This window comes from Capra hircus, chromosome 4 (assembly GCF_001704415.2).
Source record: "Capra hircus breed San Clemente chromosome 4, ASM170441v1, whole genome shotgun sequence".
NCBI classification, from domain to species: domain Eukaryota; kingdom Metazoa; phylum Chordata; class Mammalia; order Artiodactyla; family Bovidae; genus Capra; species Capra hircus.
Genome location: NC_030811.1, coordinates 87,911,619 through 87,924,211, shown reverse-complemented (window position 1 = coordinate 87,924,211; position 12,593 = coordinate 87,911,619). Strand labels below are relative to the sequence as shown.

The 12,593-nt window shown below is 38.6% G+C and overlaps 1 protein-coding gene across 4 annotated transcripts in view; it reads left to right on the top strand.

Moving 5' to 3' along the window:
- Nucleotides 1-12,593, top strand: part of LOC102171502 (RUN domain-containing protein 3B) — a 176,280-nt gene that overhangs the window by 63,205 nt on the left and 100,482 nt on the right. For all 4 annotated transcript variants that reach the window (XM_018047304.1, XM_018047301.1, XM_018047302.1 and 1 more), the window contains one exon: nt 7,661-7,794. In XM_018047304.1, coding sequence (XP_017902793.1) covers nt 7,661-7,794 — 134 coding nt within the window. The remainder of the gene's footprint in view (nt 1-7,660; nt 7,795-12,593) is intronic.

Genomic DNA, 12,593 nt, shown 5'->3' with positions numbered 1-12,593 from the left:
GATGGTAAAATTACTAGGATAAAAAAGCCTATAAGTCAAATTCAGTTTTCAGATTTCTGGTGAACCAGATTATCTTCATTTTCTTTGTTGTTTTGGAGATTAAGAATTGGCTAATTTTTATGGTATAAACTGTGGTATAGTTTAGAAGTTTGTGATAAATTCCTTACCAGTGAACAAGACATTGTCAATACCAAAGGATAATGCTTACATTTTATAGATTGGTAACTGTGACTCATCAGAGAAGGCAATGGCACCTCACTCCAGTACTCTTGCCTGGAAAATCCCATGGACGGAGGAGCCTGGTAGGCTGCAGTCCATGGGGTCGCTAGGAGTCGGACGCGACTGAGCGACTTCACTTTCACTTTTTGCTTTCAATACTCCCTGGAGAAGGAAATGGGAACCCACTGTATTCTTGCCTGGAAAATCCCAGGAACGGGGGAGCCTGGTTGGCTGCCGTCTCTGGGGTCGCACAGTCGGACACGACTGAAGTGACTTAGCAGCAGCAGCAGCAACTGTGACTCAGTTGCTGAATGATTTATTTGAGGCATCTTACAAGTAACATAGAGCTAGCAGTATAAGGACAGTTGAGTATCTCATCTAGACTCAGACTTATTCACATCAGCTGAAAGTGTAATTAAAGTTAGTTTAAGTGTTTATATTTGTTCTTTTTTTTTAATAGAACATTAACATGAGACTTTATCTGGAAAATTAATCAAGGTCACGATTGTACTCTCAGCACTGGATGGTCTAGTAAATGTGAACTTCAGCTAATAGTAGTGCCTTCTTTTTAAAGGACAAGAACCTGATCTTTTGCATAAATGGGAATTTTCTCTGTTTAGAAAATGTTAAACTAATTTTCATAAATTAGCAGGAAGAAATGTAAGATTCCTGCTTCCCTGGCAACTCAGTGGTAAAGAATCTGCCTGCAGTGCAAGAGACAGAGGAGACATGGGTTCAGTTGCTGAGTTCGGAAGATCCCCCAGTAGGAGGAAATGGCAACTCACTCCAGTGTTCTTGCCAGGAAAATCCCATGGACAAAGGAAGTCTGTGGTGGGCGACAGTCCATAGGGTCGCAAAGAGTCGGACACGACTGAAGCAACTGAACACGCACACACACACTGTAAAATCTACAGTGCAAAGTTAAAAAATCTAAATATATTGGCAACAATATAAATCCACAAGTAATTCGTTTCCTTTAAGTATCTGAAACTTTTGCAGTGATATTTTTGTTGTTCAGTTGCTCAGTCATGTCCGACTCTTTGCGACCCCATGGACTCTAGCACGCCAGGCTTCACCATCCTTCACTGTCTCCCAAAGGTTGCTCAAACTCATGTCCATTGAGTTGGGGATGCCATCCAACCATCTCATCTTCTGTTGTCCCCTTCTCCTCCTGCCTTCAGTCTTTCCAGCATCAGGGTCTTTTCTGATTAGTCAGCTCTTCACATCAGGTGGCCAGTGAATATCCGGGTTGGCCAATGAATTGGCTCTTCGCATCAGGTAGCCAATGAATATCAGCTTCAGCGTCAGTTCTTCCAATGAATATTCAGGCTTGATTTCCTTTAGGATTGAGTGGTTTGATGTCCTGCTGTCCAAGGGACTCTCAAGAGTCTTTTCCAGCACCACAGTTTGAAAGCATCAGTTCTTTAGCATGCAGCCTTCTTTATGGTCCAGCTCTCACATCCATACATGACTACTGGAAAACTATACCTTTGACTATGTGGACCTTTGTTGGCAAAGTGATGTCTCTGCTTTTTAAACACTGTTTAGTTTTGTCATAGCTTTTCTTCCAAGCAGCAGTGATATTAGAGTGGCTTTTTAAAATTTGATGGCTCTGTCTTTTATCGCTTGTCTAGATAAATGGCCGGTCCCAGGTAATAGTCTTGGATGTTGTCATCCAGGTGATGTATTGTGGCACTAACAAAACTTCAGCTTGTGAGACCAGCTCTTTACATAACTAAGCACAATACAAAGAGTGGAGAAAGAAAGTCATCTAACAGATTCATTATATATTACCAAAAGATGACGTGTCGTCATCCACTACTAAATAGAGATCCACTTTGGAAATTTCAGTTTTTAGAGGGTCTCATCTGGCCATAAAATAACATAAGAGCAAAACACAAATATTCTGCATGATGTGAATATCTACATTATTCAAGTTAGGTAATGTAAAAGAGCAATTTAAAATAATGTTGGACCTTAGAGATCGCAGGCCATTTTAAGGTGCTTGAAAATAGGCAGTTTAGTGGGAAAGACATCAAGTAGCTGGTTAGTAGCAGATCACCTTTTAGTCTAGCAAACTGTCACCTCTTATTTCTGTGCCTGAAATGAATTAGAGTCAGATCAGTGGGTTGGAAATAAGTATTGAAAAGTTTGTTTAACTTTGGAAAAAGTCAACTTCTAAAAATACATATAAAATTGAAATCACTTTATACATCTATACTTGTTGGCAACATTAAAAAGAGAATTCAATTAGTGATAGCATGTTTCTTCTGTATAAAATGTCTTCAAAATATAGGCTAGTTGGTTCCTTGCTATGTGATTTGCTTTTGTAGTTATTTTTAAAGGAAATGAGACTATCTTTGGAGTGATTGTTTATTACATCAGCAATTATTTTTAAAGGCATGGTCAGCTTGTAAGTTTGTTTTTGAATTTTCCTGTTGAATATAGGTTTTACAGACTAATGACCCCAAGTACATCTTTTGCTAACAGTTAATCTGTATTTAAGTAGAAGTGATGCTCAAGTACTAATAAATCATATAACCAATTGAACACTTCTGTTATTCTTTTTAACCTCAAGCATTTAAATAGATGCAGAATTACTTTCTTAAAATCCTAGGATATATGGACAATTTACATGAGAGTTCATTTGGAGTTTCTAACAAACAACCCTACCTTCTCTTAATCAATGCATATCCTTCTGAATGTGAAAAATTCAGGGTCTTGATTTAACAAATTCATTTTGAAACAATGCACATGAAAGAGTAAGGCAGGCAGAATCAAGCCAGTCATGCTCTCATCTAATTTCTTGAGTAGGTGGAAGTGTTGTGAAGATACTATTGCTGGTATACTTTATTGTTGTTCAGTCACTCAGTTGTGTCCAACTCTTCACAACCCCATGGACTGCAGCACGCCAGGCTTCCCTGTCCTTCACCATCTCCTGGAGCTTTGCTCAAACTCATGTCCATTGAGTTGGGGATGCCATCCAGCTGTCTCATCTTCTGTCGTCCCCTTCTCCTCCTGCCTTCAGTCTTTCCCAGCATCAGGGTCTTTTCTAAAGAGTCAGCTCTTTACATCAGGTGGCCAGAGTATTGGAGCTTCAGCCTCGGCGTAAGGCCCTGCGACATGGTGACGTGTCAGGCTGTTAGTTGTTTAGCTTCTCAGTTTCTTTAGTTTCTTATCTAGGAAATCTCGTCATTGTCTCTTGGGTGAAAGTCCTGTAGACAGCATATCATACAGATAATAGGAGTCTAAAGGATTTAGCCTCCATTCCGTCTCCGTATAACCTAAGCCTAGATATTTAGTTTTTCTGTATCTTTGTTTCCTCTCCCCCAAAAGGGGACCGTGTTTTTTAAAATTAATTTTTACTGGAGTGTATTTGCTTCACAATGTTGTGTTTCTACTGTGCAACAAAGAGAATCAGCTGTACATATACATATATCCCCTCATTTGGGGATTTCCTTCCCATTTAGGTGACCCCAGAGCACTGAGTAGAGTTCCCTGAACTATATAGTAAGTTTTCATCACTTATCTATTTCATACATGTTACCAGTAGTGTATAGATGTCAATCCCAATCTCCCAGTTCATCCCACCCCACTTCTTACCCCCTTGGTGTCCATATGTTTGTTCTGTGTGTCTCTGTTTCTGTTTTGCAAATAAGATCATCTATAACATTTTTCTAGATTCCATATATATGCATTCAGTCAGTTCAGTCACTCAGTCATGTCCGACTCTTTGCGACCCCATGAATCGCAGCACGCCAGGCCTCCCTGTCCATCACCAACTCCCGGAGTTCACTCAGGTTCATGTCCATTGAGTCAGTGGTGCCATCCAGCCATCTCATCCTCTGTCGTCCCCTTCTCCTCCTGCCCCCAACCCCTCCCAACATCAGAGTCTTTTCCAATGAGTCAACTCTTCACATGAGGTGGCCAAAGTACTGGAGTTTCAGCTTTAGCATCATTCCTTCCAAAGAAATCCCAGGGCTGATCTCCTTCAGAATGGACTGGTTGGATCTCCTTGTAGTCCAAGAGACTCTCAAGAGTCTTCTCCAACACCACAGTTCAAAAGCATCAATTCTTTGGTGTTCAGCCTTCTTGACAGTCCAGCTCTCACATCCATACATGACCACAGGAAAAACCATAGCCTTGACTAGATGGACCTTAGTCGGCAAAGTAATGTCTCTGCTTTTGAATATGCTATTTAGGTTGGTCATAACTTTTCTTCTAAGGAGTAAGCGTCTTTTAATTTCATTAATATATGATATTTTTCTCTTTGTAACTTACCTTACTCAGTATGATAGCCTCTAGGTCCATACATGTCTCTACAAATGATCCAGTTTCATTTCTTTTTATGGTTGAGTAATATTCCATTCTATATATGTACCATGGCTTCTTTATCCATTCCCCTATTGCTGAACATTTAGGTTGCTCCCGTGTCCTGCCTATTGTAAGTAGTGCTACAGGGAACATTGGGGTGCATGTGTTATTTTGAATTATGGTTCTCTCTGGAAATATGCCCAGTAGTGGGATTACTGAGTCACCCTACCCATCAGTAGGGGACTTTGTTACATTTTTAAAATTTTCAACAGCTCTACTTTGAAATTTCTCATAAATTTTCCTCAGCCACATCAAACTTACGAGAAGGTTTAAAATAAAGTTACCAGAGAAACCTTGTGATTCTCCCTTCAAGACTGCTTCCTGTGTATGGTACTCCATTTATTGAGAGAAGTGTGGTTGCTAGTGCTCATTTTTAAATTGTGGGATGATCTCAATTAATAGAGGCTAAAGAAATTAACCAAGACTAGATTTTAGGGAGGTTAATTTAGCATGGTTGAAATGGGAAAAGGTTGGATTAGGGAGTAAATTTTAAAGATTTTTCTAGATTCTAAACAAATAATGGGAAAAACTTCACTGTGCATTTCATTGCTATTTTGTAATGCAAGGGGAGCTTGGATCTCTTAACTCATTCTATGATAATAATTATAAAAGTAATAATGATTATTAACATCTGTATTAGGCTATGTAGTAATTGATGCACATACATTATCTCTTCACAACAGTGTTACCATGTAGATAACTACCATTATTATCAGTTTATAGAAGAAACTCAGGTTGGTAAAGTGAAAAGTCATTTAAGATTGCATGTCTAGAAAGTGATCTGTTCTGATCCTCTTGACTCAAAAGCCCATATTCTTAGCATTAGACATCCTCTCTTCTCCAAATGGCTAACAAATTGATAACATGAAAATTGCCCTAAAAACAAGACTATACTGACATCATGTTCTGGGAACTATTTTTAACTAAGGAGGAGAAGGAGCAAAGAAAAGTGATGGGGAGAGACTGAAGGAAAGAAGGAAGATTATAAATACTCCTATAGATTTCTGTCTTTTGGCAGTAAGATTTCATTACTGAAGAGATGTTTGAGTTAAATAATGATGTTTGAGTAGGGATGTGTCAATGCTTTTGTATTTTTATAAAAGTAAATATTTTTGTCCAGAATATTTGATGTTTGTAATATAGCATGCAGACATCTTGATACCAGATTGTCACTGAGCTGTTACTGTAAAAAGATCCTAATTAGATTTTTAAGATTCAAATTTTTATATGAGTTACAGTTAAGGTCTGGTTAGTGTGGATTAACCAGTCAATTTGTTTTAATATTTATTAGATGCCTGCTGTGAGACAAGCATTGTGTCAAGTGCTGGAGATAGAATTAAAGACAAATAAGATATAGTCTCTGCCTTAGTGACCTTACCATCTAATGTGTGAGACAATCAAGTAAGCAGGTAACTATACGTGTAAGCTCAGGGTATTAGGCCAGCTCGTAGGGAGGAGTGACTTGCTGTAGAGATCACATACAGCTTACAAAAAGAGGAGGCCTTTGAAATGTCCTGCATGATAAATAGGGATTACCTGTCGTGACATGTGAGCTTCCCCTTGATTGATTAACTATATAATTAGAAATACCAGAAGGATCTTTTTAACAATACCAATGCCTAGGCCCACCCCCAAAGACTCTGATGATTTAGTTTGGGTGGAGCCCAGACATAAGTACCTTTTAAAAGAAGCTTAGTTATTCTTAGGTGTTTCTGTGGTTGGACACCACTCAAGATATTTCAGACATTGTTCCTAAAATGCTGCTTGTGGACAAGAACACTTTTATACTTCTTGATGATGTTTAAAGAGAACATGTTCCCGGGGAAAAGAAAATTGAGATAAATAAATGTTACTTCAAAATAAAGAAGCAGAGGTTTTAAAAAGCTACTCTTTCTTACGATTGAACAGCTTCCCTAGGTAAGAATAATTATTTCAGAAAACTGAAGATATACTAATATGTCTCTCATATCCTATTTAAAAATATTAAGAGTAAAAAATTGTTCCCATGGACTTATTACCCAAAGTCCTGCATTGAAATATTAATACACACAAAAGAACATTTGTTCTTGAACACAGACGAAGTTATCCAGATCTGGAAGATTAGAATGGTAAGTGCCCAAGGACTTGTCATGGGTTGTTGACTAGGAGTGAGCAGGTGAATGACAGATGAAGGTTTGGGTAGAATGATAGTGAATGGGTGGTAATGATTAGTCAGTGTACCTTCCCGAAGTTGTTAGGTACTTATGGGCTACACATTGTTTCATTTCTTCAAAGTGTTCCTCTGAAGAGGAGAAAAAGTGTTGCCTTTTAAATTTTTTTCTGTTTTTCCAAGAAGAGAAAGGTTTAGGAGGTAACATTTTGTTTTTCTTTTTTATTATCGTTCTTATTTTATAGTACTTTAATGTGCCAGGTCCTGTGCTCAGGACTGCTCAGGCATTACTCGGGCATTGTTGTATTTGATTCAGAGAATACTCATACTCTGAATACTCAGGCATTACTCAATACTCATTATTCATATACTCAATACTCATTACTCAGGCATTACTCAGGACTAGTCAGGCATTACTCGGGTATTGTTGTATTTGATTCAGAGAATACTCATTAAGTGGTTACTCCAATTAGTCCCCTTTTAGTGTCAGGAAAAGTGGTGTTCAGAAAGGTTAATTAACTTGGCTGGGGTCACACAGCCAGGAAACAGCAAAGGTGCGATTTAAATGAATGCTTACCTGGAAGCACAAGGAAGGATAACTGTGTGCTCTCTGAAAGACTGTGTTAGAATAATAGGATATTAACATGCAGACAATTGTGTTTAGTGTCTAGGCCCTTTTTGCTTCATTTACTCTGATTGTATTGTTGAGAAAACTACGATCCAGATCCATTAAATAGATGGTCCAAAATCACACAAGTAGGTAAAGTTAGAAAGGGACCAGACTTAAGGCTTTTTGACCCCAAGATCAGTGTCCTTTCCACAATCTCACACTCTACTGCCCTTTATTTTGTTGTTCTTGCATTTTGAGTTACTAGTCTGGTTTTCTTTTTATTTTGTGTTACAATTTGTCTCCTGAAGGTCAAGTAACCTGGTTTGGTTATGGAAGTCCTCGTAGCTTCTGGGACTATATCAGAGTGGCTTGCCGGAAGGTTTCACAGAACTGTATCTGCAGCATTGAAAATATGGAACATGTCAGTTCCTCCAGAGCTAAGGTAAGACGTCAGTAGTAATGTGCAGGGTGTGTGTGTGTGCTCTCAGCCGAAGCATTTTAACCCAAATAGAGAATTCAAGCTCTTTGCTATATGCAATATTTCTTTTCTTTGTTGAAATTAAGCACTTAACCAAATTTAACATCTTTCAGAGGCTTAATTTTTTCTACTAGTTATTTTAGAGTGCTCTTAAATCTTACTGTTGCCTTATAAGTAGCAAGAAGGCATGAAGCTAGTCACTGAGTTTCTTTTTTGAGAAGCACGGTGAAATCTTTCCCAGTCTGTGAAGTTTCAGCAGCTCGTTGTGTCCCGCACTGGCAGTCTACATGTCAGACTGTGTTCACATAATTCCAGACTGTGATTTGCCTGTTGAACCGGGTTGATATTCACATTACTGATGCAGAAGCAGTGGTAGGTAAAATTGCTGATGCCTTGGCGTAAATTAAAACAGTGACATCAAACTATTCTAGTGGTCATTGAGTTCTTCCTTGTCATGCACTCAGTCTTAAAAAAAAGGCAGTTTCACTTAATGTCTATAATGGTAAACATTATTAATTTAATTAAATCTCAACCTTTGGAAGCCTTTCTTTTTAGCATTTTGAGTGACACAATGGGAAGCATGCATAAAGCGTTTCTGCAGCATACTGAAATATGGTGGTCGTCTCAAGGAAAAGTACTCACGCAGTCATTTGAATTGTTAGCTGAACTAGATGCTTTTGTTGTGTAATAGTATTTTTACTTGAAAGAAAAACATTCAAACTATAGCTTTTTTGACTTAGGCATTTGTAGACAGTCCTTAAATAAAGATGAATGAAGTAAGTCTGTTCCGACAAGAAAAAGAGCTTGACAATATTTGTTGCCAACATTAAAATGAAAGCTTTCAGGTATAAATTAGAATTTGGGAAAACTAGTTAAAGTGTATTCACAAGCTTTATAGCTTCCTAGGACTTGAAACACTTAATTCTGATAATGTTAATATTAACAAAAATGTATTTATCTTGTTTAATGGAATGTGTAATATTTTTAGGTTAGTGTGTTAGTCATGTCTGACTCTTTGCAACGCCATGGGTTGGGGCCCACCAAGCTCCTTTGTCCATGGGATTTTCCAGGCAGGAATACTGGAGTGGGTTGCCATTCCCTTCTCTAAGGATCTTCCTGACCCAGGGATCAAACCCGGGTCTCCTGTATTGCAGGCAAACTCTTTACTGTCTGAGCCAATAGGGAATACATTTAAGTCAATAAATGTCTTCATTTCTAAGTCAGCTACGACTAGTTTTTTTTGTAAAAAAGTTTTTCTCATAGATGTTTAAATCTTTTTTGTTTCTTTTTAACTTTAGCAGATTTCATTTTTGTCACAATTGTTATCTTAGTGGTCCTTTGGCCTCCATTTTCTTTCTTTTTTTTAAATTTTATTTATTTTATTTTATTATTTTATTTATTTATTTATTTTTTTTAATTTTAAAATCTTTAATTCTTACATGCGTTCCCAAACATGAACCCCCCTCCCACCTCCCTCCCCATATCTCTCTGGGTCATCCCCATGCACCAGCCCCAAGCATCCTGTATCCTGCGTCAGACATAGACTGGCGATTCGATTCTTACATGATAGTATACATGTTAGAATGCCATTCTCCCAAATCATCCCACCCTCTCCCTCTCCTTCTGAGTCCAAAAGTCCGTTATACACATCTGTGTCTTTTTTCCTGTCTTGCATACAGGGTCGTCATTGCCATCTTTCTAAATTCCATATATATGTGTTAGTATACTGTATTGGTGTTTTTCTTTCTGGCTTACTTCACTCTGTATGATCGGCTCCAGTTTCATCCATCTCATCAGAACTGATTCAAATGAATTCTTTTTGAACTATTAAATTTATTCATTTATTTACTTTCTAATTGTCTGATTGAATACAGGTTTTAAAAATGTGCAATTTGAATTCTCTTTTGCATCTTAACTGAGTTTGTATCTTGGCTTCTGTAGGTTAAGATGAAAAGACTTGTTCAGTCGCTCAGTCATGTCCGGCTGTTTGTGACCCCATGGACTGTAGCACGCCAGGCTTCCCTGACCTTCACTGTCTCCCAGAGTTTGCTCAGACACATATCCATTGAAGCAATGATGCCATCCACCGATTTCATTCTTTGTCACCCCCTTCTCCTCCTGCCCTCAGTTTTTCCCAGCATCAGGGTCTTTTCCAGTGAGCTGGCTCTTCACATCATATGGCCAAAATATTGGAGCTTCAGCTTCAGCATCAGTTCTTCCAGTGAATATTTGGGCTTGATTTCTTTTTGGAGTGACTGGTTTGATCTCCTTGCTGTCCAAGGGACTCTCAAGAGCCTTCTCTAGCATCAGGGTTCAAAAGCATCAATTCTTAAGCGCTCATCCTTCTTTATGGTTGAACTCTCACATCTATACATGACTATTGGAAAAACCATAGCTTTGATTATATAGACCTTTGTCAACAAAGTGATGTGTCTGCTTTTTAAAACACTGCCTAGGTTTGTCATAGCTTTTCTTTCAAGGAGCAAGTGTCTTTAATTTCATGGGGGCAGTCACTGTCCACAGTAATTCAGGAGCCCAAGAAAATAAAGTCTGTCACTGTTTCCATTTTTTCCCCATCTATTTGCCATGAAGTGATAGGACCAGATGCCATGAGATTAGTTTTTTGAAAATGTTACATTTTAAGCCAGCTTTTTTGCTCTCCTCTTTCACCTTCATTAAGAGACTCTTTAGTTCCTCTTTGCTTTCTGCCATTAGGGTGGTGTCATCTACATATCTGAAGTTATGGATATTTCCCCTGGCAGTCTTGATTCCCACCTGTGATTCATCTAGCCTGGTATTTCACATAATGTACTCTGCATATAATTTAAACACCTAGGGTACAATATACAGCCTGCAAGTACTCCTTTCCCAATTTGGAACCAGCCTGTTGTTCCATGTCTGTTTCTAACTGTTGCTTTTTCCTGCCTACAGGTTTCTTAGGAGGCAGGTCAGGTGGTCTGGTATTCCCATCTCTTTCAGAATTTTCCACAGTTGTTATGATCCACACAGTCAAAGGCTTTAGCATAGTCAATGAAGCAGATGTTTTTCTGGAATTCTCTTGTTTTTCCTATGATTCAGTGGATGTTGGCAATTTGATCTCTGGTTCCTCTGCCTTTTCTAAGTCCAGTGTATATATCTGAAAGTTCTCGGTTTATGTAATGTTGTAGCCTAACTTGAAGGATTTGAGCATTACCTTGCTAACATGTGAAATGAGCACAACTGTATGGTAGTTTGAACATTCTTTGGCATTGCCCTTCTTAGGGATTGGAATGAAAATTGACCTTTTCCAGTCCGGTAGTCAGTGCTGAGTTTTCCAAATTTTCTTCTGTATTGAGTACAGCACATTCACAGCATTATCTTTTAGGATTTGAAATATCTCAGCTGGAATTCCATCACCTCCTCTAGCTTTGTTTGTAGTAATACTTCCTAAGGCCCACCTGACTTCACATTCCAAGATGTCTGGCTCTAGCTGAGTGATCACACCATCGTGGTTATCTGGGTCATGAAGATCTTTTTTGTATAGTTCTTCTGTGTATTCTTGCCACCTCTTAATATCTTCTGCTAGGTCCATCCTATTTCTGTCCTTTATCGAGGCCATCTTTGCATGAAATGTTCCCTTGGTATCTCTGATTTTCCTAAAGAGATCTCTAATTTTCCCCATTCTGTTGTTTTCCTCTGTTTCTTCGCAGTGTTCACTTAGGAAGGCTTTCTTATCTCTTCTTGCTATTGTTTAGAGATGGGTGTATCTTTCCCTTTCTCCTTTGCCTTTAGCTTCTCTTCATTTCTCAGCTATTTATAAGCCCTCTCAGATGACCATTTTACCTTGTTGCATTTGTTTTTCTTGGGGATAGTTTTTGTCACCACCTCCTGTACAATGCTAGGAACCTCCATCCATAGTTGTTCAGGCACTGTTTATTAGATCTAACCCCTTGAATCTGTGTGTCACTTCCACTGTATAATCATAAGGGGTTATATTCATAGAAGGTACCCCAGTGATACAGAAACTTTATTTTCTTATTTTCAAATTAAAAGCAGGAGAGATTAACATGACAAGTGTATTCTAAACCCCTTCAATATAGGGGAGAATATATTTCTATAACTAGCATATACCAAAGTATAAAAGGTAATCGAGAAGGTAAGAAACACTAGAAATGTAGCACTCTTGACCTGGGCGGACCAAAGAATCCCAAACTCCAGCTGACCAGCTCTCTTAATAAGCCTTGGGAGTAGGCCCTACACAGCAAGATGCTGCCCGGCAGAGACAGATTAATATTTATTCTGTAAAAAACTGGTATTGCGTATCAAAACACCATAGAATAATTATGTTCTAAATCCTGTTTTTATATCTTTGTTTTGCTCAGGCCTCAAACAGAGTCCATCCCCAGGCAAGGATACTGGAGTGTGTTGGCATTTCCTTCTCCAGGGGATTTTCCCAACCCTGGGATCGAACTCAGGTCTCCCTCATTGCAGGCAGACTCTACCGTCTTAGCCACCAGAGAAGCCTCCATTTTTTAATACTTGTGGGGGAAAAAAGATCTACTACTTGTCTAGAGAAGTCTGCAGGCAAAGATTACACCTGTCTTTATTCATTGTAGTGCAAAGAGCAAAGTAGTTAATCTACTCAGTGAATCACATCTGCCAAGTGTCAGGATTGAAGGATTAAACAAATATCTCAGGTGGCAGGTTTACTGAGCCTCTGAACTGCAGTTCGGAGTGACTGCTAGTATGTATAGCACTCTTTTCCAGCCTTGATACTTGGGAAA